At 39.2% G+C, this 27,566-nt stretch overlaps 1 protein-coding gene across 3 annotated transcripts in view; it reads right to left on the reverse strand.

Annotated features, from left to right (window-relative positions):
• Positions 1 to 5,112: 5,112 nt before the first annotated feature.
• The window catches only part of NFE2L2 (NFE2 like bZIP transcription factor 2), a 37,653-nt gene continuing 15,199 nt past the window's right edge, over positions 5,113 to 27,566 (reverse strand). For all 3 annotated transcript variants that reach the window (XM_005300456.5, XM_042860692.2, XM_042860695.2), the window contains exons 2-5: positions 9,872 to 10,141; positions 9,593 to 9,685; positions 9,084 to 9,266; positions 5,113 to 6,812 (exon numbers count right to left, since the gene is read on the reverse strand). In XM_005300456.5, coding sequence (XP_005300513.1) covers positions 5,634 to 6,812; positions 9,084 to 9,266; positions 9,593 to 9,685; positions 9,872 to 10,141 — 1,725 coding nt within the window. In that variant the 3' untranslated portion in view covers positions 5,113 to 5,633. The remainder of the gene's footprint in view (positions 6,813 to 9,083; positions 9,267 to 9,592; positions 9,686 to 9,871; positions 10,142 to 27,566) is intronic.

Here is a 27,566-nt window from a genome sequence, read left to right on the forward strand (position 1 = left end):
TCACTTCTTCAGATGCAAGTAATGGAAATCTCCAGAGGCAGGTATAAATCAGTATGGAGAGAACGAGGTTAGTTCAATCAGGGAGGGTGAGGTGCTCTGCTAGCAGTTGAGGTGTGAACACCAAGGGAGGAGAAACTGCTTCTGTAGTTGGATAGCCATTCACAGTCTTTGTTTAATCCTGATCTGATGGTGTCAAATTTGCAAATGAACTGGAGCTCAGCAGTTTCTCTTTGGAGTCTGGTCCTGAAGTTTTTTGCTGTAAGATGGCTACCTTTACATCTGCTATTGTGTGGCCAGATAGGCTGAAGTGTTCTCCTACAGGTTTTTGTATTCCTGATATCTGATGTTCCCTTGGTGTTCACACCTCAACTGTTAGCAGAGCACCTCACCCTCCCTGATTGAACTAACCTCGTTATCTCCATACTGATTTATACCTGCCTCTGGAGATTTCCATTACTTGCATCTGAAGAAGTGAGGTTCTTACCCACGAAAGCTTATGCTCCCAATACTTCTGTTAGTCTCAAAGGTGCCACAGGACCCTCTGTTGCTTTGAACCATAGAGTGGCACCTGTTTTGCCTGTGGGGATGGCTTCAATCTCTCTGAAAATAGTGGGAGGTGGCAGCCAACTTTATGAAGGGCAGCCATTTTGGTGGCTTCACCCCATTGACAATAGGAGATGGTGGCCATTTTGAATAAGGGAAAATTCATGAGTTGTCACCTTTCATCATGTGTTCGTGAGACAGGGGGGAAAAACCCAGAATAGCTAAAATTGCAAGAGTTGGCAACACAGCTGGAGCCCAGTCTGCCTGGGAGCTGAGCCCTGCTAGGGGTTGGGGGCTGCCCCACTTGCCCTACTCCTGGCACCAAGTAGCCAATCAGAACTGCTGCAAGAAGAGTGCACTGGCTTAGTCTCTCTCCCCCTCCCCCCTTAGCAACCTGAAGCCTTCTCTTGTGGGGCTAAGGAGTTCTACACTCCCACTCCTTTCCTGTGAGCAACAGGATAGTTCCTCTGCTCCTCACCCCACCAACCTCCCCACAGAACCTGGCCTGCACAGGGACTGTCCTGGAAGCTGGCCTCTTTGCCTGGTAGGGGGAGAGGAGGTCCCACTGCAGCCCCCCAAGCCTGGAGTGCGTGTGAAAAACCCAGAAGCAGAGGTGAGGCTGGGAGGCTGAACAGATGGCAGAGTGGTCAAGGCAGTTGTAGGAGGTGGACTGATGGATTGACTAGGACACAGATGTGGGTTGGAGATGGGGGCACAGGATTAATTGCTGGTCAAGGGATTGGCAGATGTCAAGGTGAGAGCTCCTGCATTGGGGGCCAAAATCACCTTACCCAATGAATCTGGAAGAACACACACACACACACACACACACACACACACACCCTTTGTTTAAAAAGCATTCAGGTTCTTTTGGCCAGTCTCATTATTTTTGATTGCTTGAGGTTAGCAGAAATGGGTTTGTGTTCTGGGTTACTGTGCTGGCTTGGTCTGTGTGTGTGGGGTACACCTACAGACAACCTCCAAAGGGACCTAGGAATGGGAGTAATACTGCAAGGTGAAGTAAGAAACACCAGCAGCAAGAGGGGAGCTGCCTTCGTACACTCTTCTAGTAATAAATGTGTGTTCTGTTACTATTGAGCTTGTGCCACTATCTTCATTCCAAGGACTCTGCCAGCTTGTGCTAAACCACAAGAAAGAGACCGCAAGGTCACGCAACAGTATCCTGCTGGCCTTTCACTTTTTTGGTATCTATATAAAAGGAATCTGGAACACTAAAAATAATCACAAAATCCATAAAGAAGTAGATTTCACAAGGATTTAGATTATGGTGCCAATAACAATTTGGTATTTTGCATTTTATGAAAAGTGCTGAATGACAAATGTTTAGTATTGGACATGTTGCTCAAGTACAGTTAAAAACTTGAATCTGTGCAAAGATTATCTTCAAAAGGTTAATTCACCAGCACCACTTTACAATCAGACTAAATAAAAAATAGCTTTTCCCCCCAAAGATGCAGAATAACTGATAACAGATAACTATTCAGACCTGTACTTGTTACTGTAAAGGAATAGTATAGATGTGTTTCAAAATACAGATGATGTATTTTGTATATTTACCCCTGTGATCTGAGTCCCATATGTAACTGTTGACATATAATCAAATATTACTTATTTGCCCCTATTCTTTATTTCTCTGTAAGTCATACTCACAAACTCTACAATGCTCTTTATTTAATAGAGCAATAAGTCCCAAGTAGTGAACTCATTTGGCAGCTGTAATGTAAGCGATCAGTGTGCTATAGTTTTCTATGATGTTATGAAGTAAAAGCAGTGAAATGATGCTTATTGACGGAAGAGTCAGGAAATGTACAACATAGTAATTGAACAAGCATTGTAAATCTTACAGAATTTGTGGACTGAAAACTTTGTAATGTAGATAAAGTTTTAATTAAATGGATTAAAAATACCTATAATTAATAATTATGATAATTTGTTTAAGTAGTGCTCAAATGACAAAATAATGGTGTAAACATGGAATGTTGATTTTTAAAGAAAAAATTTATGCTAAATTTTAAAAGGCACTTGTGATAAATGAAGGGCAGGGGGAGGGTAGCTCCCTTTTATGGGCACCCAGCCAACCAGCAGCTATAAAATTCCTCTTAGTAGCTGATCTCTAATTGCTCTACCTGTAAAGGGTTAAAAAGTCTCACTGCTATGCATAGGTAAAAGGAAGTGAGTGGGCACCTGGTCAAAAGAGCCAATGGGAAGGCTAGAATTTTTTTAAATTTGAAACAAGACTCCCTTTTTGTCTGTGTGTTGTTGTTGTTCTCCTGGGGAAGAGGCAGACAGGGCAGCAGTTATGTTGTAAGAAGCTTGGGCCAGGTATGAAAAATCATCAGTATCATACCTAGAAACTACTCATTTAAAACCCCATACGTAAGTAGATCAGGAAGTGTCTAGGAAGAGGCAATTAGGTTTATCCCTTTTATTTCAGTATGGCTTGTGGATTCCTCTGGGCTAACCCCAAATGCTTTTGTTTTGCTTGTCACCTTTCAGCTAGAAAGCTATTCTTGGTGCTTAATTCTTGTAATTGCTCTTTTAAAATCTAGCAATAGCCTGAGTTCCCAGATGTATTTTCTTTTTCTTTTTTAATTAAGAACATTTACCTTGTTTAAGACGAGAATTGGATTTTTGTGTCTTAAGCGGTTTGTGCACATGTTATTTAATTAGCTGGTTGCAACAGCTGATTTCCTTTTTCCCTTTCTCAGCTCTTCCAGGGGGGAAAAGAGAGGGAAGAGGTGAGTGAAAGGGCTTGAGGGTACCCCATAGGAAGGAATTCCCAAGTGCACCTTCCTGGGCTGTCAAAGGGGTTCTGCACTTGGGTGGTGGCAGCATCTACCAAATCAAAGGTCAGAGAAAAGCTGTAACCTTGGGAGTTTAATACAAGGCAGGAGTGGCCAGTATTAATTTTTAGAATCCTTGTGGGCCCCCACCTTTTGCAGTCGAAGTGCCAGAGTGGGGAATTAGCCTTGACAGCACTTCTGCAGTTTAAATGCACTAAGCTTAGTTTTTAAAAATGGTATCCGTGAAAAAGAGAGAGAGAGAATGAATAAGGTTAAGTCCATAATGGTGGGAAGGATGGGCAGGAAAGAATGAACAATATCTAATATGAAAGAGTGTTTGTAGGAGGTGGAATTTAATGAGCACATTGGCCTCGTGATATTTCTCTACAGTAGTGAAACAAACACTGCAGCTTTGTGCTACAGCAGTAATTCCCAAACTTTAACAACTTGTGAACCCCTTTCACTAAAATGTCAAGTCTCGCGAGCCTCCTTGTAAAAATGAATATTTCTAGGGATTTTCTCCCCTTTACCTGAATATAAATTATAAAAGCAGTGATCTCGGAAATATAAAATTTGTTTTTATGACAGGATTATTACACACTTATTATTTATCATTACAGTACTTTTATTACATTATGAAAACGGCAAAATTCTTCCAAGATCTCATTTTCGTAGCTCATATCACTTTGAATAAGCCTGTTATAAGACAAGGCTCCTATGTTTCATCAAGGAGTATCAGATGTGAAACAGCATGAAGGTATTTAAGAAGCCAACTCAGAGTTCCTCCTATACAAGCATTCAGGTCTTGAGCAGTCCAGGCAAACAACGCACGTTACAACAAAGCTTAAACTTGTTCTTCATAATAATTTTAAAAACAATACTAGCTGCCTATTTCATTTAAAAAACAGCAAAAAATATCCACCTCCCTTTCCATTTCTTATAAGGAGTCTTGAAGTTTAAATCTCCCTTAGTATGATAGATATGCTTGCTTTGATCTGCTTAGCTCTTGGAAGTCCAGGGGCTCCAGGCTGCTGGCCCCGTGCTGCCCAGGGTCCCTAGGAACAATTCTTTCCGCCATTAGGGAATTTTTTCCTGATAATCCCCTGTAACATTTCACGAACCCCCATTTGGGAACCACTGTGCTACAGCATCAGAACTAGAAAGTGAAACTAACCAAACTAGTTTAAACAAACTTAGCAAAGTGCAAAAAATAAACATTAGTGCTAGACTTAAGATTTCTACATTAAAGGTGACAGTACCTCTTTAAAAGGTAGTTAAAATTATTTATATGAAGCGTAAGTCAGGTCAACACATAAAACATTGCACTGGCGCAGGCTGCACCGCCGTAGTGCTTAAGTGAAGATGCTTCTACACAAATGGGAGGGCTTCTCTTGTCAGTGTAGCTAATCCACCTCCCCAAGAGGCGGTAGGTATGCCAACAGGAGAAGCTCTTTGCCAACATAGCGCGATCTACACGGGGGAAATGTAGGGTTAGGTTGATAGAATTATGTTGCTCAGGGGGTGTGGATTTTTCACGTCCCTAAGCAATGGAGTTATACGAATATAGGTCTGTATATAGACCTGGCCTTAGTAATGCTGACAATGTCGTATACTGCATTTCAAATTAATAATTATATAGCTTGTTTATATGACGGCTCACCTTTGTAAAAAAAAAGTGAACGTTTGTAAGTTAGTAAATAACCTATTTAGGGGAAGTAAACATGAATGACGTGCAGTTAAAAAAAAAAGATTTCACAAACTTAAGACAAATCAAAATAATATACTTTATTAAGTATCAACTTGTATACTAAATTAAAGCTTTTGTTTTAAATGTAAAGCAAATAAAATATATAAGAAAAGTGGCAAACATTATTTATATTTATAAAAATTTGTCTGAAGTCATACAATTTGTTGCAAGACCAACTGTATTTAGCCAGCTAAAATCATATATATTTATTTTATATAAATCTATGAATATAACAGATGAGATAGAACAGTATATAAATAAGAGGTCTTTAAATATTTACACTCATACAGAAACTAGCCAAAGTGGTGCTATAAAGAAGGAAATATTGACTGTTAGAAAAATGAGATTACACATTTTGCATACATATGCATTGCACTAATAGTTTTTTAACCTGTGTATTTAATATACTAGTCATTAACTTTAGATACATATTTGCATAGAATCACTTTAAAATATGACAATTCTGCATTTCACATCACAGTAAAAGCTATTAGAATAAAAATACCAGCTCTGTCAAAGCCAGTTAGCTTCCTTGCCTGTCAAAATTTAGTCTCTGGCTTCTTGCTTTTAGGAACAAGGAAGATGCTGCCATCTTTTGTTTGCTGCAGTGAGTATTCACTGGGAGAGTAAGGCTTTCCATTTTCATCATGTAGCATGCTGAAGACCTCAAGATACAAGTTGGTAAGCTGCTTTTTCATCAGACGGATGCTTTTGTTATTCTCTCCTTTTTCTTTGAGCAATTTCTCTTTTTCATCCTTTAAATGACCCAAGTCTTGCTCCAGTTCCACTATGTTTTCCAGTTTTCTTTTACGGCAGTTTTGAGCAGCCACTTTATTCTTGCCTCTCCTGCGTATATCTCGAATAAGTGCAAGCTGGGCCTCGTTGAACTGCTCCTTAGACATCATTTCATTGAAGTCATCCACAGGAAGGTTGATGATCTTTTCTACAGAGAAAGGGATATGCAGAGCTTTTGCTCTTTGCTCATCTCTTGTGAAATGAGCTTCAAGGTAGCGTGAAGGTTTATCTCTTGTAAATGGAGCTTTGGGGTGGCCTGGACTGGCAGGTAGTTCTCTCTTTGGTGTATTTACACATTGCAGATCAGACTTTTGAGTGCTTGGCCCTAGGGAAGGAGAGACTGGATCATGGAACTGCAATGAATACATTTGAGCATTGCTCTGTTGCAGACTTCCAGGAGCACTCTCCATTTCTTCCATTTCAGAATCACTGTATCCAAAAGATGCATCTCCAAAGACAGATGATTCAACAGAATGTTCAGGTGATGCAGTACTGGAATGTGCGTTCAATGAGATACCAGAGTCAGAATCATTACATTCTGGTGCATTTCCCTGATGGTCACCATTAAAAGCTTTACACAGTGAGAAATCAGAAATATCAATAGGTTCATATGGAACTTCAGCAAATGACTTGTTGACAATGTTTGGTGCTGCTGTGTCACCATTCACCTTTGGATCAACAAAGGTGGAGTAGAAATCTTCAGAAAAGTTGGAGCTTAAACATGAAGTGGTATCTAAAGAATCCACTCGCAACTGGCTGAGGTCTTCTGGTGGTAGGATGTTAGGAAAGGAATCCTCAAAAGTGCTGAGGAAATCAGTAGTGGGTAATGAGTTGTAGAAGTTACTGTGAATCTCTGATGGCTTGGTTTCTGGGTTTGCAATAGTGGTTACTTCAGCCAGGTTATCATTTTCAATGTTAAGACACTATATGAAGAAATATTACAAAGAGAAGTTTATCAATAATAAATTCACAAAATATTTTATCATCTATAGCTGCTGGATTCCACAAATTTAAAATTGCCCTTCTGAGATCAATATACACCTAAAATGGCCATTAAAGCATTGTTATAGAACTCGGGTGGTTATAGCTCTGCCCACTGCTGTGCTTATTTTATTACTAAGGGGCAGTTTCTGGGGACTGCAAGTCCTAGCAGAGGATGAATCTTCTTGTTCTCAGCAGAATCACTAGGTAGATAACATAGCATTCTGGCACCTGTAGCGTCCCAAAATCATACCAATAAACCAAAGACAAGACTTGCTGCAATAAGCTCCTATTATACGGAAGCTAGATGCATCCCTCCTGCTCTAGTAAATTGCCAATATGGATCCTGATGCTGCCGAATCTGAATACACCTTAAGCAGCACCAGAATACGAATAGATATAGTATTAATATAGCCAACTTAAAACCACTGCATATGATTTACCGAATGATATCAGCAAACAACTATCCCTTAAATTTCAAACTATGGAATAGATTTTTACAAGATCTTTGGTCTTTTAGGTGGTACTCAATGAAGCAGCTGTTTGGTGCAGAGAAATTTAATTTACTATGTAATAAAAAACAGTACTAACATGGGGCTTTACAAACATTAATTTAACCCACATACACTAATGTTAACCAAAAGTAAGTGTTGAGGACTATTATTTTGATGGGCCTGATTGGCTACAAAAACAACATTCTTTCCAACTGGGTAGCAGTCTTAACATTTATGGAAGGAAGCTGGTATCAAAGTATGCCTTCTGTCCTTTTAGAATTAGGCAATTACAAAAATAATTCTGGTCCTCTTAAAGAGGGCCACACACTGATTATTTAATCACAAATAAAATCATACCTAAACTAGGATTTACCAGATGTGAGATCTTTTGTTTTTCCTTTCTCCTTAAACTTAAATCTCTGTCTTCTCCCTGAAAATTTGTTCAACTTCTACGCAGAATTATAAGTGACATTTAAGGGTTTTTTCTTTTTTTAGTTTACTTTTTGTATTGTCAGTTTCATTGTTGCCCCTGTATAGTCACTCAATTCCCTGTTTTGGTTGTGTGGGTCTTTCACACAACAACAGGGAAGATTTAAAAACAAAAAACAAACAAACAAACAAAAAACACACACCACAGGAAAATGGATTGTGAAAACACAAAAATTAGCAAAAGGAAGATAGGGTCAGAGCAGATGTAGTACCGGATATTGCTTTCTAACTAATTTTTGTTAAATTGACTTGCTTTCACATTGACAGTGTGCTTTTAAGCATTCCTTTGATCGGTTTGCAATCACAAAGCTGCTGTTTTTTGGCTTGTGAAAAACATTAAAATAAATAATTAAAAATAAACTAGTCTAATTTTACAATCCAATTTGGGTGACGTTCCAGTAAAAACACAGCAGAGGTGATTAAATAAATAAGCTAGATAGTCTCTGAAATGCTAAGATTAGTAAAAGAGCAAAGTGATTTTTAGCCTGACGTATTCATTGCAGGTACAACACCTAACAGAGTTTGATTGTAACTGAAATACAAATAATGTTTTCATAGAACAAGCAGCCATAACTAGTCTCTAATATACCAATATTATTTTAAAAGCTTTTTTCTCCCATGATGGAAGATAAATGCAAAATCTAAATAAATGCAACTTCAAAGTTTCTAATATTAATTGCAAAGACAATCAAGAAATGCCAAGTTATGACCCCCACCACATATGCAATATTCTGTTTTGTGTTTTATATTATTTACATTAATATATTACAGTATATATAAAGTTAAACATACTACTTAAAAGTATTTGTGGTATAATTTGGGGATAGACTAATGGTTGCTGTAGGAACCATAATTTAGAGGTTCCTCACATTTCTGCAGGTACAATTTCAAACATGACAGTGCAGTAACAGGTTTCTGTATTTAACACAGAGCCAGCTCAAGAATCAATAAAAATAGAAACATTATGGCCAGGAAGACAGCATATATTTTCATACAGTATTAGGTAAATAATCTTCCTCTCTTGAAGTCTCCCCTCTTACACAGCTTTTGATTAATTATATTTTAATTATATCAATGTACACTGATTTACAAAAACCCTGCAGCTCCTAGCCTGATGGGCTTGTTACCATTCCTTAAGAATGACTGCACTGTTATTGTTTTGAATTCTTTGGAGATGTTCTCCCAGAATACTCTGCCATTCTTTCAGCTGCTGCCTACATTAACCCTTACCTGTAGTTCTGGAATGGACAGTAATTCTTCCCAAACTTGCTCTATGTTTTGCATATTATCTACATCAGCGACAGGAGATTGAAGGATTGATGATTCAGGTGGCTGAGTCTGATTAGAAGTAATGAAGATTGGGTCGCTATCTATATGAGCAGGTACCAGCACTTGAAATGCAGCCGAAGAAACCTGGAATTTTATAAATATACATAACTCTGTAAGGCATCAAGCAAAAGCCATTCTTGGTGCTCTCTGTATTATACCCATATAACAGATCCATACGTGTCCCCTTGAAAGAGTATTAGATACATATAAATCACTATATTTTGCCTAACATATAGTACAATAGTGTGAAAATATCCCATTAAGACTCATCATAATAATAGAAATAAAAAAAAAACCTGCAAATAAGTTGTGCAACAGATGTTATCATTCCCTCCCCTTACCCCCCTTCCCCCCCAAAAAAAACCACACAACCAACCACAACTATACTAAGCGTTAGGTTGATATTTTACCTCATTATCTACAAATGAGAATGTTTCTGCCAAAAGCTGCATGCAGTCATCAAAGGACAAGGCATCTGCTTCTGGTTTTGAAATATCTGTAGTCTACGTAGGAAAGATATGGGAAAAAATGTATTAGTTTATTTTTGGATGACTGTGAAGGTTTCTCCCTTACAAATACAAACTAAGTTTAGGTAACCAGCAGTTTTATCATCTTATTCACAAGAAGGAGAAATGAAGACACATATACAGGATATATATCGGCATAAGAGAAAAATGACTGTTTTTTACCTTTGAAAAATTGGTTGGCATGCCTGTGTTGTCTGACTCAATGTGCTGGGCAGGCTGAATGGGAATAAATTCACCTGTTTCTTCATCCAGCTGCAGCTGAGCCAGTAAAGCTTTTTCTTGCTCTTTTTGGAGCTGTTCTTGTCTCTCCTTTTCAAGTTTCTTCTGCTTTTCGAGTTCATACTCCTTCTGTCTTTGACTAAAATCAAAAACTTCACGTCTTGCCCCAAGGTCTATATCTTGCCTCCAAAGAATGTCAATCAAGTTCATGTCCTGTGGATAGGAAAGAAGATAATTTTTAAAAGACAACCTCCTCTACAGCAAAATTGGTTTAAAATGATAAAGCATAGTAATTCTGTACTAAACAGTTAAACTTGTGTAACTGTCTGAGGTTTTCAGGCCTATCAAATCACCTAAGCAATATGTACATTTACTTCTAATTCCAACCATAGATTTTGTTTTTTCCTAAAACAGCTCCCAGTTTATATACAAAATGTGAATAGGCTAGTTTCTCATTGGGGCAAGCACATGTGCGTGCATGTGCACGCACACACACACACACAAAATGTTTCCTCAAAGCGCATCAACACATTACAGTTGGTTATTGTAATGAATACGGTTTGCGAGATGTGGTCATTTGTCAGCCAGCCAAAAGGGTATAGATAGAGGAAGAATTAAGAGACAAGTGACTTAATATCAGCTAGGTGATTTCTTTCTGTATGTATTGCATAAAATTTCAAAGTTGATTAAACATATACCTCTACCCCGATATAATGCAACCCGATATAACATGAATTCAAATATAACACGGTAAAGCAGTGCTCCGGGGGGGCAGGGCTGCGCACTGCGGCAGATCAAAGCAAGTTCGATATAACGCGGTTTCACCTATAACGCGGTAAGATTTTTTGGCTCCCAAGGACAGTGTTATATCGGGGTAGAGGTGTATATTGTAAGATGTCGAGTAATGACAATTAACCACTATCTATATATTGTAAAATATAAAAGTTAAAAAAAGCGTTCTGTTATTTCATGCTATTAAAAATGAATATTCATTAGAGGCTACAGAATTTCAAAGTCACCAATCTTACTACCATTGTACCTGGAGGAATTTGCACTAAACACACCATTATTAACAATAATTATTACAGATTTGTAGTTTAAAGGTTACACCAGGTCAACCATACCAAAAGTGTTCCAGAGCTGGATTAGCACAGTTTGTATAAATTAATAAGTGCCAAATCTGACAATTGTGGTTCTGGCTCATCACTTAATAGAGAGAGCTTATAAAGAAGCAATTACCTTTGAAGTCAGATATCCCCATACATATTTAATTTGGAAAGTGCAACTCTATGTCGTCTCAGGATATAACTAAATTAAGTTCCACCATTGAGAAAATGCCACTTGATCAATGAATTTTGTTTGGTTATGTAACTTTCCTTTTTTAGTTAATGAAAATTATATCACTATGCATTTTCTAGTGTTCAAATATTCAGAATTTTTAGAGGCTGAAATTTTGGGTATATTTTAGTGTGAACAAAATCAAACATCCCAAGAGATCATCAACCAAGAAATTAATGGAGATGATGGAACATAGTTTATGGACATACAGTGCTAATATCTGTGATATAATAAGACTAATTTATGAATGGAATAGATAAGACAACGGTGTGTTTCAGGAAAATTTTTTAAAACTACACTTCAATAGTAGACACATGCAAACACACTGCTTAGTCCTGAGTATTTGCATCAAGTTAGTACATCAATAATATTACACCAGCATTCGTTTAATTAAATCAAAATTGTACCAGTTCAGATAGCAATCCCAGACTTGGGATAATTTACCTTGCCAAAATAGTAAATCAATAACTTTCTCTTATCTTTATAAACTAGCTTCAACTAGGGCACAAGTTTAAGGCCAAAATTTTAATAAGAGTCCATTTTGAAACACAGATAAGTTAAATAATCTTTGCTTTTTTCACTGAAGTCATCTCTGTATCATTAGTAGCAATACTTAGAGTTAGAATGTTGGATTTCTACCGATTATTAAGGAACTGATTATTTTTAATTAATTGGTATATTTAGAATACCTGCTTGTAATACAGAATATGCATTATTACCTATTTACATACATTACATATATATTTGATATACCTAACTGTAAGAGACTAAATTCTGCTTTATGGCCAGCAATGAAGAAGCTGAAATTATTACAGTGGCTGTCCAAGACGATGGTTTGGTCTCTCCAGATTGGCAGGGTAAACTGAGCTAATTAAATTGTGCAGTAACTGAAGATATTGTAATATGGTATGGCTTCATTAAGGGCCAGTTGTTTACCAGCTGCTCATCCTCTTTTCTTGTAGCAGATTTCAAACTCCTTTTTAGTGTCAGAGCATTTGCAGTAGGTTTTGGATAAACCTGAAGGATCTGTATTGTAGGGCACATTTCTGAATTATTGATTTACAAGGCACTATGAGAGATTGTGACTCAAAACATTTTTCATATGATGTGTGGGAATGAGATAAATCAACAGAGCTCTATTTCTCCCTGGTCTCCAACAGAGTAGGCCACTGGAATTACAGAAGTGTTAATCAGTTTCAGTTTAAATTTCAACAACAAAACTGATCAGAAAAAGAATGTGGGAGGTACACCTTGTTCTCTTTAGAGGAGAAACCCATAGCTTTAATATGAAAATGCATCTCCTAAAGTAGTGGTTTTCAACCTTTCTTCCTTTGTGGACCCCTAAAACATTTCAAATAGAGGTGCGGACCCCTTTGGAAATTCAACCTGCGGTCCACGGTCCCCCCTACTATAGAAGTCTTAGAAAACTGACTGAACAGCATTTAACTATAAATGTTGCACATGCTTGGCACAGCATGAGAAAGGGCGCTAAACTGTGGTTTTATATGCCAACATCACCAATTTCGGGTTCGGACCTGTAGGTGGGGGTATTCATAGTTTTGATTGATCAGAAAAACAGAATGCCTTTTCTGAGATCTGAACATTTATTTTCATAGTCACCTTTCATGACCCCTTAGACATAGTCTGCAGACCCCCAGGGGTCCACGGATAACAAGTTGAAAACCACTGTCCTAAAGCCATCAGCAATACCACTTCAGGCTGTGGGCTTCTAATCTCAAAATAAACAGTGCTGATCTGGATCAGTACCTGGGTGGGAGACCTCCAAATAAACTCCAGCTGCTCAAAGAAGCAGTTTAGGCATCTCAGTAAGCAATCTTCTTCTGAATCATTTAGAAGGAATGCACTATCATAATAATAGCGGTCCAGTGCTGCTGTCTTTTGGACAAGCAAATCAGAGTGCTGACCATCTGAGGTCACTAAACATCTCCCCCTTTTCATAAGAGGGTGATTAGTCCCAGTGTCCTGACTGCATTCCAAAAGTGTTAGAGAGAATTCAGATGTGCAGAGTGTAACTATCTAAAACTGTTGTGCAGTATTGCTATATTTTGTTACACAGTTGCTTTGTTCCCCTGTGACTGCTTTTTCTCCCAGAGATACTTTACTTATACAAGCTGCACATATCCTAAAAAGTGCTTGAGGTGTTTCAATAGACAAAATTAATTCTATGTAGTCTGTAAAAGAGAAGGGCTTTGGAGTTCACTGGAATGAAAGGTGCTATAAAACTTAAATAATTATCCTTTTGAACACTAGTAAAAAATTCAAGCAAATTCTGTTCATGGGGGAGGGTCATGTTCTACTCAAGATATTTTAGATGTCAAATTTCAACTAGCAAGATATTTAAATGAAGACTACCTTTTAAATATACTATATATATTTTAACATTGTAAACCAATAACTTGAGTATTATTGCCATTATTAACAAAATGTACAGAAGTTTGGGCATTAGGTCAAAATATAGGAAACCCTTAACAGTCTACTCTAAAGTGGTTTGATTAAAGCTATTTTTATATATGTATCTGACCCTTAACAGTTATTTTCTAACTAACATTTTCTACAAACTTGTGTGTGTGATATGTTAAGCCAGAGAAAGTGCTGATGGGAACAGCAGGTGCACACTAATGTCCAAACTAAATTAAATGCATTAAGAATTCCATATCAGATTTATAAATGGTACATGTACACACATGTCACTGCTGCTTTTCAGAGCCCTGCTTACCACATCCTTAATACAGAAGGCATTTACTGTAAGGGCTCTAGTGGTGCACCATGTGACTTACTTCACAAGTGGCTGTTTATTTCCTCTGACATGATGCAAGAGCTTACACAACTGAGGAGAGAACAATTGTTTGGGCAAAAGCTAAAAAGATGAATGCCGAAGGAAGAAGCTGGACCATCTCAGTATTAGGAAAATGATCTTATCTGAACTAGTTTTTCCATCAGGGATATTTTCCTCTAGTTTAGGCTAATAATTCAATCCTGCTTTAATTGAAGTAAAGGGCAAAACTCCCACTGATTTTAAGGGTGCAGGATTAGGGCTTTAAAAAAAATTTTTTCCACACCTCAAAAAATATGTTTTAATGGAAAATGCAAAGCATTAGGTTATTCAATGTGTATGTCACATCCCTCGGTATCATAGTCCAACTATTTCGTGCTTCAAATGGAGCTGTGTGTGCACAGTGCCTTTGAAAATTAGGCGAACAATGATTTTGGAGGCTTTTCCTTTACCTATCTATAAATGGAGGAAGAACCACCTTTCCAATCAGATATGGATCTGCTTTTCTCTTCCATGGTCCATGCAGTAAATGTTGCCTTCTGCTCAGTGTTTGCTTTTTTATTCATTTAGTGATATGCCGTTCCAGAGTCTTTTCCAAACCACACTGCTAACTTATACAGCTTTGGACTTGTAAAGGCAGTTTTAATAAGATAAGCATAAATGTTAGACAGTTCACATTAAGCCACCATCTGGCCCCCAGTGGAAATTTTCATGTTTTAGATTTACATATCAGCATTTGCCATCTGGGTAGTCTGTTGTACATTTTATGTGAAACTCTGGATTGCAAAGTTGCACTATAAACTCTTATTGCTCTTAAGCAAACATATTTGCAGTAGGGTAAACAAAGGAGAGGGATTCTAAATTTTTATATATATAATGTTGTATTTGTTATTTTCATGGACTGGAAGGTTTGTGTGGTTAAAACAGTAATTTTAAAAACTGCTCATTGTGTTGGATTTGGGGTTTTTAATTCAATTTTTGGAGCACAAGACATTTCCAGGTAGAGATGATAAAATTGAAACATCTGATGGCATAAGTGTCACCCTGGAAAACAATCCACCATCCCAAATGGAATTTTCACAAACCATTGTTATCTAATCCCTTCTGACAGGGCACATTAATGCTGTTTTTTTAAGCAGAGTCACATCCTTTGTCACAAAGAACCCTACATAAATTGGGACAGCTTTACCAACAGAGATCCCAAATGGAATGCGAATAGAAACGATATAGCAAAGAATGATGGGATGTCACATGTGAAAAAAATGTCAAGATAAAATTTCACACACACACACACACACGCGCGCGCATAAAGGTTGGAGCAACAGATGCAGGGATGGTTTACAGAAGCTATGAACTCAGCAGAGGGAAGGGAGCCCTAGCTTTAGACAACATTCAAATAAGGGGAGAGAACTGCTGCTCCCTTCAACAGGAGAGGGGTGGGCAAAGCAGCTCAGGCGAGGAGTGGATAGAGAACATCTAGAGCTGCAGCTGCGATCACAAGAGAGGAAGGGAAGTGAGGAACAGAGCAGCTTCGGAGCTACTACTCCACCTACTAGGCAGAAGAAGAGCACAGGGCCAAGTGCAAGAGAAGGAGCTGGAAGCTTTTTGCTCATTCAGAAAAGGGGAACAGAGGAGCAACAATAGCAATGGCTGAGCCCCACTCCTTTTTGCCGGACAGGACTGATTTGTTTGGGCAGCGTGGGAACCACCTTGTCAAGTCTTATGATTTTATCACAAGATTCAATATTTGGTTGTTTGGTTTTATTTTTAAATACTTAGACCCTGGAATCTTAGGATTAGGAGAAATTCTCATCTTTTGTTAAAAATACATTTCTAGCCCTCATGGTTGCAGAGAAAAGCTTGAAAACATGACCCCAGAGAACCCCCAAAGGCCCAGAAAGCAGATAAAACAAGAAAATGTTACATTCATTTTTAAAAAGTCTTGATTTTTAAGACCATCTCATAATTTTTGGGAGCCTGACTCATGATTTTTAAACATTTGGGGTTGGCAATAGTGGAGGTGGGGGGAAAAGAGGATTGTTTGATGGTGGTGTAAAAATGACACAAAGATTTAATTGGGCACAAGAATTGACTGGGAGAGCAGAAGTAATTTATTTTGGAAGAATGAAGAGGCGGCAGTGTCAATGAAACCGGGATGGATTTGGGGACCTGGCTAGGGTGACCAGATGTCCCAATATTTAGGTGTTTGCAATTCTTCCCAATATTTCGCTCCGCCGGCAGCGCTCGGCTTTTTTTTTTTTTTTTTCTCTCTCTGCTGGTGGACCCCCCCATGTGTCCCAATATTTTCTTCCTCTGATCTGGTCACCCTAGACCTGGCAGTTCAAGTAATCTGATTCCAGACCACATGAAGAACAAGTAGAGCAAGCTGTGCCTCATGAACAGTAGGAAGGCCAAACCCCGCCCTAGCCCAGCCATTATGGACCTGGCTGCTGACCCATATTGTAAGCCAAGACATAACACTGGGTAAGTGGGGATATTGGTGTGGGTTGGGAGGTCAGAGGCCTCTCCTCTCTGTCTTTCATACTTGCCTTAATGACCCAATTACTTAATATATTTGGACTGAGGAGGAGTCAACACCCTTTGACCATTGCCTGCATAGGCTTCTGGATCACCTTTTATTTCTTCTGGACTCCATTGTGCCTGTCACTGCCATTACATCCTCTCAAAAAATAACATTAAGGGTGGGGGTTGAAATATTACATGAGAGGGGTCCCCCACTGTGCCTGAACCACCCCTGGCTTTACAGAAAGGATGTTCCTCTTTATCTGTTAGGTAAATTCCATTCTCTGTCCAGGTGGCTATTCCTGCTGCATGTATTGGCCATAGGTCCCAACATACTTCATCCCCAGTTTAGAGAACTGAGATAGGCTCATCCCTTCACATTCCAAGGTTTGTTTAGAAACAAACTTAAGTTAGACATTGGGAAATGTTTTATTCCACAGTTTGTCAATTTACCACACAGTTATCTAGACATGTATTTTAGCTTATGCCAGCTAAAACAGTTAATCTGATTAACTGAATCTAGAACCTCCCAGATATCATGCACCTGTGAATGTAGACTCATACTGTTTGTCCAAGTATAATCACTATATTCAGCACACTGTAGCTCTTGTTATACACCAGTATGCTCTAATATAAATATACAGTTACCAGTATGCTCTGTTATAAACACAAAGTTATCTTGTCTGGATTGCCTAGTGTTAAATAAAAGTTGCTAGGAATGTTATCTTGGGCTATTCTAAATATGCATTGGAGGAGAAAGACATATGGATTAGTTGATTTTATCCTTTGGATGAAATACTCCACTAAAATCCTCTCTATCAACACCATTACTCCAGGAATATCAATTTTAAAAAGTGAATGATTAATATATTTTGTCTGCAATTAATCTTCCTGGAACAGTTTCAACTCATTCAAGGTGTGAGTGGGAGAACTGTACTCACTTGCTCCTCACAATTTGATACTCTTCCCCAACAACATATATACTAATGTAATAGTCTCTATCATGCCCAACAATACCGAGGGATCCTCATAAGTTTCCATATTTACAGGACAACGAAAGCACTAGAAACAAGCAACATTTCACACAGACCCCAAAAGGAGGTAGGGCAGTGTGATGGACAGGGTTAAGGAGAGCTGGAGAACTCACTTAGTGCTTCTGAATGATGAGCTAAAATCAATTTAGGATGAGACGCAGCTGGGGAGGAGCTGGACAGCTACTATAAAGGAGGGGCTTCAGGAAGCCTGGCGGACAATAGACCGTGGGATCCTCTCTTCAGAAGCAGCTCTGGCAAAAAAAGGTCAGGAAAGACATGGAGCAGGCCCCAGTGATGAGCCATGATTAAATGATCTGACTTCCTGAGAGAGCCCAGGAGGTATTCAAGAGAGCAATGGAAGGTCAAGCACAGGAACGCAGAATTTAGTGTAACTTTGTATCTTCACCTGGGATTTTTTAAAGAGGACTCCAGAGGGATCCCTCCAACCTCCTGATCTGAAACAGAGGTGAATGTAGAGAGGCTGTGGATCCTGGTACACAGTGGCTTGAAGAAGCTGAGGAGAAAGGCCTGCTGACAGGCTGAGGTGGAAAGAAGCCCAGGGAGATAGCAAGGGGTGGGTCTAAATAGAGCAGGCAAGGTCTGTCACTACAACATTCTTGGGTTGGAACCCAGAGAAGAGGAAGAACCTGGGTTTCCCTAGCTGCCACCAGAGAAGGTGGCATGAAAACCCCTGATATAAGGGGATAAACTAATTTCAGGACTTTCACAAGAATTTAAGTACCATAGGGTCCGCAGTTGGGAGCCTAAGGCATGAAAGGTCCTGGGATTGGTGGGATTTCGTTGCTCCACAGGGGGAGAGACTTTAAAGTGATCTGGCTGGAGGGCCAAGGCCTTAAAACTTAGTTGACCTAGCTACATCACTCAGGGTCATGAAAAATTTCATACCTTGTACAACGTAGTTAGGTGAGGCTGCACACAGCCCTGACACAGTGCAAGGACTGGCCCTGCCCCTCAATGCCAGATGCACCAAGTGTGGGTAGGCAGGCTCAGGAAGGCAGTATCCAAGTGTGGAGGGCTTAGTGTGGGGATCCAGGTGTCGGTTGAGAGGATTCTGTGTGGGGCAATCTGGGTGCAGGCGGCTCAGTGGGAGGATCTGGATGCATATGGATGCAATAGTTCTGGGTACAACAGTAATGGGATTTTGCAGGGGGCCTGGGTTTGGGGGGGGAATAGAGCTTGGAAGGGGGGTCTGGATGTGGGGTCCAGATGCTGTGCAAGTGGGGCTCAGTGAGGTGAGGATCCAGGTGCAGCTTGTTGGAGCTTGGTGGGGTGGGAATCCGGGTGTGGGTGGTTCGTTGGGGTGGCTGAGGTGAAAGGGGAGTAGGGCTCATCAGGGGATGCAGGGGGTGCACCGAGTGCAGGGGGTGAGGCTCAATGGGAGTGTCTGGGTAGGAGGGTGTCTGGACACATGGGGGTTAGGCAGATGGGGGAGCAGCTCTCTGTACAGGGATCCCTCCCCTTGCAGCTGAAGAGCGATGGGTGCAGGAAGTGGCGGGGGAGGGAGAAGAGAGAATCTGCAGCTTCCTGCAGCTAGGAGAGAAATCTGGGGGTAGGTCTGATGTGGCCCTGCATGCCATGCAGGGGAAGAGGAAGCCTCCGTCCTCCCCAGCCCAGCCGGGACTAGCAGCTGAGCCCGGTGCAGGGTAGGAGCCACCAATGGGGTCTTCCCCAGTCCTGTCCCCTACCCAGCAGTGATTTACCTCTCTGCCAGCTGCCCTGGGCACCCAAAACATATTGCTGGGGACGGTTGCATGACTGCTCTTGTGGCTTTCCTTTGCTTCACCATCAGAAAGTCATTTTTCTCTGGGGAAGCAAAGAAATCTGTGGGGATATACATTTTGCGCATGTGTAGTGGCGCAGAATTCCCTCAGGAGTAGTAGATGCAGCTAAGTCAATGGAGGAATTCTTCCCCCAACCTAGCTACTGTCTCGAGGAGATGGATTTACCACAGTGATAGAAAAACCTCTTCTGGCGCTGTAGAGCAGTGGGGGCTGGAGCAGCTGTTGGCAAGAGAAGAGCCTGCTATGCCATGCCCAGCCACAAGGTGGCTGTCATTCTACTTATAGGTATCCCAAAAAAACTTGAAGAATGTAAAATGTGTAAGACTGACCACAAAGAATAGCCATTCTAGGATGATAAAGCAATTGATGTGCAGGTCCAGTTTCATTCTTGCATTAACAGCTGCAGACACCTAATGCCAACCACAAGACAGGACCACAGTCGGTAAGCAATACCATCCCCACCACATAAAAGTTGAGAGGGAAGGAAAGAAAGAGACAAAAAGGGCACTTCCCTTCTCCTCTTTCTCACTGATATATTTTATACACAGTACCACATCGTAGTCACCATCCTTCTTGTGTGCAAAATAGACACAAATTCCCATCTCATTGTTACTCCTTACATTGCTTGAATGCCCGGAGCGGAGTATATTGCCTCATTAGCACTCCCTGCAGGTAAGTAGTGTAATTATATGATTGGCATTCTTTGCTAAGGCTGTTCAGAACACCAAGGATTAGATCCACAGCGGGATTTAGGCACTTAATTGCCACTTTAAGTGCCAATGTCCAAAATTCAGATCCCCAACACACCCGCCAGCTGCTGCCTACTTGCATTTCCACTGATAGTTACCTAGGTACCTAAAAATCTGCAATGTGCACAGCCACCTAAGTTCTGATACCCATCCATTGTATAAGTGCCTAATTTGGGCTGTGGATTCCATTAGGAGGCAGGGCACCTTAAGTTAGGCATTATAACACTGAGCCTAAGTGCTCTTTGTGGATCTGCCCCAAGTCACCAGGTTGGCTTGTGAATATTATTTCTGGACGCTGACATCTTACTCAGCGTTACATATTAGTTTAAAAGGTTTATTTCTCATACCAATTGTTGCACTCCTCGAGAACCATCCAAGAATTAAACACAGTTGGTGAGGCTAATGGATACATGTAGGGAATTTTGAGTTTCTCTAGATTTTTCTAGGAGATTCTTTGGCTTTTTGCTATATAATGTTTCTTATCAAACACATTCTAAATATGTCTTCATTTAAAAACTACTACTAAATACAAATTCATAAGCTTATGGACTTCTCTTTTACCAAGTCCTACCATATAGTATGGAATTTCAAAGGGCCAACCAAAGTGACAGTTCGTAGAATTATCTTCCCACAACTCCTTCTAATCAATCCAGAGGGGAAAAAAAACATCAGCTCCTCTCATTTCTGTGCCTTGAAGGATGCTGACATGCTTATGCTTTACTAGTAGAATAAACAGTGATTGCAAGTATCTGATTTTTCAAAGGTCAGTCCTAGCATTCATTCCCATAATTGTGTCATATATTACCTCTATTGTCAACTTCCCCATTTCTACCCTTTAACTGCTAGGCCAAAGGAAGCCATTAGGAGTCTTGATTTAGTTGAGAGTAAAAGCTGACTTTCCCCTCCCCCCACCCCCCTGAACAAATCCAGGTTAAGTATCCAAATCCTGGCTGGTCACCACTGTCTCCCAGATTCTTGAAAATGCAGTCTTAAATCACTTGAAGTCCCAGGTTGATTGCTGGGCTATCAGTAACCAAATCATATACAGTTCTACACATTTTCACTTCCTTAGAGTTCCAGTGTAATGCTGGAGATGGTGATCATACTTCGTCTTTTAATCTTAATTATATTGTTTATACAGGTTAATCTGAGATCCATCCACTATGCACAAAAATGATTCATATCCCCTTGACTAGTCCAAAAAACTTCTCTGGTCTGTTTTCATAAAATAATTTGGCCTTGTCCACAATCCTCCTACTGTAGCTGCATCTTATATTGGCATATAAGTGCTTCTGCCTTAAGCTATACTAGCAAAAGTGCTTTTATGCCAGTATAAGTGTATATGCACAAGGGCTTATACCAGCATAGCTATGTCGGTATAAGTTTTAAATCTAGACCAGGCCTTAGTGAATTAACATTATTTCCAAACAATATCAACACACTGAGTCCAGCCTCCCTTTGGTCAAACATAGATCTTTGGTCAAATTACAAACAAACACACACACACACACACACACACACACACACACACACACACACACACACTTAACGTTCAAATAAATTTTTAAAATGTAAGCCAAATTCAGAATCCCTCTCTCATCTGAACAAATACAGAGTCTTATTATTTCTATACTGTGTTTTATTGGCAGTATTACACCACGATTCTGTCAACTAGCTAATAGAACTAGTGTATCTAGAGTTACAATAGATTACACTGGGTGCCTAAGGAAATTGGGTGGGTCAGGCAAAAGGATCTGTTAAGGAGTGGGTTGGGCTTAATTCGTTTTTACATGTTTGGTACAGCAACAAAAACCTGCACTGCTGCAACAGCAAGTGGATTGAGCGGTTCTGTTGTGGCTCACTTTTGTAACTGCTATCTAATCACTATATACAGTACACAGCTCCATTTTGAAAGGTGTTTGAATAGCAGCCATCTCAGTGGGAGACCTACTGTACTTCAGGAAAGTGAGTATTAATGCAGTTTTCTTTCAAGTTAAACTCAGTACAAACCTACATCATACTAAATTCAATAAATGCCAACTTTATTTACATCCTTAGGTACATAAAAAACAGACATACACCATAAAACACACATTTTAATTCACCAGCATCTAAAGAATTGCTGCCATCTCAACCATAGCTACACAGAAGCATTTGTTTGTATGTCAATCCATTTGAGACACTGAATCTACATTACTTGGAAAATAATTACCTGGTAAATGATGTCTTCAAACTATCCTTCTATACCTAGCCAGGCATGTACTATGTGTCAACACTGCCACAAGCTATTGATTGATTTATGTAGGAGGGTTTTTATGATAATGGTGTAGTCATCTGGGAAGCATGATCCAGCCAGTTTACAGAACACTTTTCATCCTTCTAGATTTGATTTACTGGATGTAAGATGGATGAACATATAACCAGATAAAGAACCTAATGAAGTGCAAAGAACTGGCTATTTGTTACTATTGTGGTTTCACCAGGGTTATCCAAATTTTGGATAAGCCTGTTTTGACCCAAACATAAGAACACATCTGTCCTTACAGAGAGTCTAAATAAATATATGAAAAAATTCAGTCTCAATAAACACCCATCTAGTATAAAATTACTACTTATATTATTTGAGCCTCAATTTAATCCCTCTCCAGTGATAGTTGTCCATGTTAGAGAGAGACAGTAGATGGTTGCTACATTTATAGTGAGGAGTTCTAGTAGTAAAAGCAGAATCTATGACCAGGCTGTCTCTCATCCCTTGTTGTTTGTACCATAAAACTAGTAGCAGCTCTGGGACTGCTCTACTCCCTGCCTCCTCAAAAAAAAGGGGCAGAGGTACTGAATGAGTCAGGCTCTACAGAGCTATGCTGGCCAAAACAAAATGGTTGGCAAATATGAATAAGATTATATCATTACATCTTTCTTACCCCCAAGATGTAGATCTGTTCCATTTACAACAAGATGTTTTACAAATACTCATTGCTGAAATAAACTGTTCAAAAAGGTAAGGAAATCATGAGACTTTAAACCCAAGGTCACTCAATGCAATGTCTGTTAAACATTTATTAGTTTTATGTAATAACTGCATCTGTTATCTTAGCAGAAACTGATTGCTCGTACATTTACAATCCACATATTTATACAATAAATATATTAAAGGTGACCAGCAGCTTTGTTTTAAGGTACAACCTTAAAATCAAATGCTGGCTGAGTGCCTCAAACAAAGAATGTAAGAGGGCATTTCTGCACACTTTAAACATTTTCTAGGGCTGCAACATGTTATCTCCCACAACTGCTGACTACAGTTCGATAAGATGCTCCAATGTGCATTCAGTAAGGGAGGTCATATTCAGTGTTGAACTAGGATAGTGAATACAGGTTGCCTGTAGGATTAAGAAAGTCTAGTTCTTCCCCAAACCAGTATGTGTAGCTTTGTAAGTTTTCAGTGTTATTCTGTATGCTATAGGACAGAGATGACAAGTCTTTTTTTGCTCTCGAGTGAAAGAATGGCACTTGAAAATAAAACCAGTTTTTGTCGTAGCTCAGAACCACAGACCATTTTATACAGCCTTTCCCCTCTACCTCTTATCACAACAACTGTCTTTGGTTGAAGAAAGTTAGATGGAATTCCTTTGGGAATTCATCAATACCACCCTTAGCTCAGCTAAAGAAGTCTTTATTTCCCTACAAGGGTCAAGCTCTCTGTCATCACAGCAGTGTCAGCTCAGTGAAAAAATAGGCTAGGCTGGTAAATCAAGCAAGTAAAAGAAGGTTATCCCCAGATACAGCACCGTTGGCTTGTTCTCCTCCCTCCTTTCCTTGCTCTGTCCACCTCTTTCCTACTCTGTTGTTAACCTGAATGATCTTACGTCTGCCGCCTCACCCTGTGTGTGCTATGTTATACAGGTGGGGGTGTGAGATAACCCATGTGGGCTGCCACCTCAGGACGACTCTCGTGGTGTTGTTAAGGTTGACACCACTGTTAGAACAGAGTGAAAGAGAACTTTACAAAAAAGCACTTTGGGGGCATAAAAAGAAGAAAAAACAAAACAAAACATACTTATCCGGTTTCCTCGGTAGAAAGCCTGCATTCCTTGAAAGGTATGGTAACGTTACCAACAGCAACAACACAGTGAATGCTGGGCATATTATTCAAGAGCTGAAGGATGACAATTTACTGATTTACAAAACAGAAGAAGCACAATTATCCTGAATATCTGCTGACGAATTATGGTTTGTGTGCTGAATGTTCCAAGTCAACAAAATAACTTTTTATTTATTTACTAGATCACTTCTATAAGTACTTGCATTAATTTTCAATAGAAGATACTATGGAAGAAAGCAGAGATTTAACTTCTTCTCGTCTAAAATTAGAAGCAACTTGTTAGGCAAAAGAACAGGATTATAACCTGTAGGTCATGGCTTCAGGAAAATACAGTAGAAGGAGGATCCCAAATTCTAATTCTGGCTGTATCATTTTGTCCCCTTGGGCAAGTTACTTGACCTCCTTGTGCCAGATTAAACAATAGGAAAATTAGATTAAAAATAAAGTGGTCACTAAAAATATGAGCTAAAATATTCTGGGCAACACAGTGAATTCACATTATAACAGATTAGTAATCTTTTAAATATATTTTAAAATAAATCTCTGCTAGATTCTAATATTAAAGTATGGTCATGTCATAAGGATTTTGTAATATTCAGCCACAACACACAATTTATTAAAAGCTTATTTTTCAGAGTATCATATCTATTTGCATTTACAATAATGCTATGTTTCTGATGTAAACAGTACAGAGATAGTCCAGATCATTCTGTAAGATCTTTAGAGATTCCTATCAATAACTTAATTACTTAAATGGCTGCCATTTTTCTTTTTACCAGCATATTAAATATAGAGGGTTATCTATAGATATCCAGAAGAGCTAAAAGGTGAGCAACGATTCCCCAGTGTGGACTGGAAAGGCCAAGTTCCTAATGCAGCAGATGGAAAGGGGCCAGAACGTCATCTGGCATACATCTGTGTAGTTCCAATGAATTCAGTTGAGCTATACCAATTTACACCAGCTGAGGAACTGACCCAAGGTTCCTACATTTAAATTATATTCTCAAATTCTATTTGAGAGAGTTATGGAACTCAAGAGAGAAACTATTGTGTGTTCCTTTCTATTAAAATGTCTGTCCTTATGTTATGCCAGCATAAGACAACACCACACTATTTCTACATGCAAGGTTTGTAGCCCAAATGGTCAAATTAGAAATTCAGAATCCAACTGTCAGAAGTTTCTGATTCTGAACTTCCTAACTTTTAACAACTTTTTTCAAATTACAACACTGTAATGAGATTATTTTTAAAGTACTTCTGCTTTCAGTCTTAATAATAATAATAATGATATGGGAATTTACTTAGGAATCTTAAAAAAAATCCCCATCAAGATAATTTATACCTTTCAATAAAATCAAGTGAATTTGTTTCCGCTGCATACTGCATTTGACTAGTGATGCAACCCTTGAGGCTGTAAATTTAAACCTCTTACTGACTTTTGAGTGCATAACCATTCCTCTGCAGAATTACAGTTGAAAATCTGCATAGACTGATGTATAAACAGCTATTTTGCTCAAAGATGTTAAAAGTACCAGTGGAAATTCCTTTAATTGAAGATGTTTGACTAACGGAAACTTAGAAGCTGAGCAGAGCTTCTAAATTCCTGGATTCAGAGTTACCTTGCTTATGGCCTTATCTACCCTAGTAAATGTTAACGTGCAATGCATGGACCCCATAATGGACTTTGAAATTCTGTATTGTCACATATCTTAAACAGTGCACACACAGGTGATCACACCACTGACTAAACTACATTTGCTCTAAAGATGTCTAGCCACCATATCATCCACCACTATGTCAATCTCTACCAGTGCAACATCAGTGTAGATGACAAGCACTAGTTGCAAAGGAACAATTAGTCCACTTACCACTGTTTCAGAATATACCAGTCACTCCTTGGGTGGCTTCTCTGGTTAAGTTTGCCTGAGATCAAGTTTTCCCAGAATCCTGTCACTTGTAGGAACTGAGCTGCACCAATTTTTAGATCATGATGCACATAACACTCTAACCCACAATCCCTTCTTTGAGATCACTATGTTACAAAGCAGCTTTTGGAGCACAGCTCTGAAGAAGCCAACCTCTGAAAATGCTGCAAGATGGCCAAAGGCAGAAATTAGGGCACTTGTTAACATGTGAAGTCATGAGATGATTTAGGTGCGACTAAACCTAATTTGGAATATCCTGTTTTATGACAGAGTGTCCAAGCATCTTGCCCAGCAGTATCTATCACTCTGGGAAACTGCCAGAAGATAAAGGGACTGAAGGTCCAACCTATCGAGATGTGGAATGCCAAAAGCAGCTAGGGGCAGGTAGAAAATCCTGACTATTTTATGCCATGCTGCTTGTAAGTTTTGAGCAGGATACTTCAAACAACATTCATTCCAGTGGCACAATCACTGTTCCATCCCAATTGGAGTGGCGAGCAGGCAAGTACCACTCTTAGTCATAAGCATTTCAAAAAAATAAAAGGAATTTCCTCTTAGCTTGTTATGACCAAGCAGCCATGAAAAGATTGACTAGCTCCATTTAGTCATAGCAACTTTTCTTTAGATGAGTTATGTGAAGACTTTTTCAAAGTATCATAATGGGATATTAATCTCAAATGCAGCAAATAGGCAAGCCCTCAAGAACAAAACAAAACTGATTTTTTTTTTAAAAGGTGTCTTGACAGATTAACACACAAGCACAGTCAACTTGTCAGGTATGTAAGCCATGTTTTGCAAGAGGCTCTGCCTGGATTATATCATACTTACAAAATATAGCATGCAATACCAATACAATAAACAGCAATAATTTTTAAACTGCAGTGGGTAACTTTTTTCCAGTGTCACACAGCAACAAAGAAGGCCTTTCCTTAAAAGGTTTGAAAGAATTTAAAATTAATTTTCAGCTCCAGTTTTAAATCCTGGAAATTTGACATTTTCAGTCTGATTGTATACCACTTGGGGCTGAGATACTGGGATGCCATTAAATTTAACTGATATTTCTTTACCCCTCCTTTTTAGTTTTATTACTCATTAAAAAATAAAAAAAGTCTGTCTTGGAGAGTGATGTCCTCTGTCTATAACACAGATACAGAAATGGTTGGACAGAGCAGGCTTCCCTGTAGTAATGTGCCTCAGTTCTGACCTGAAGGGACCACCTCAAGACAAAAGAGCTTATTTCAGTACTGACCCTTTTAAGTCTGCTGACAATATTCCCAAATAACACCAGGTGTGGTTGTTTGATGTGGATGAATGTCAAGTTAGAAACTGGACTTAGCAGAAATTAAAAGATATATCAATCAGTGTAGAAAAACC

Source organism: Chrysemys picta, chromosome 11 (genome assembly GCF_011386835.1).
Source record: "Chrysemys picta bellii isolate R12L10 chromosome 11, ASM1138683v2, whole genome shotgun sequence".
NCBI lineage: Eukaryota > Metazoa > Chordata > Testudines > Emydidae > Chrysemys > Chrysemys picta.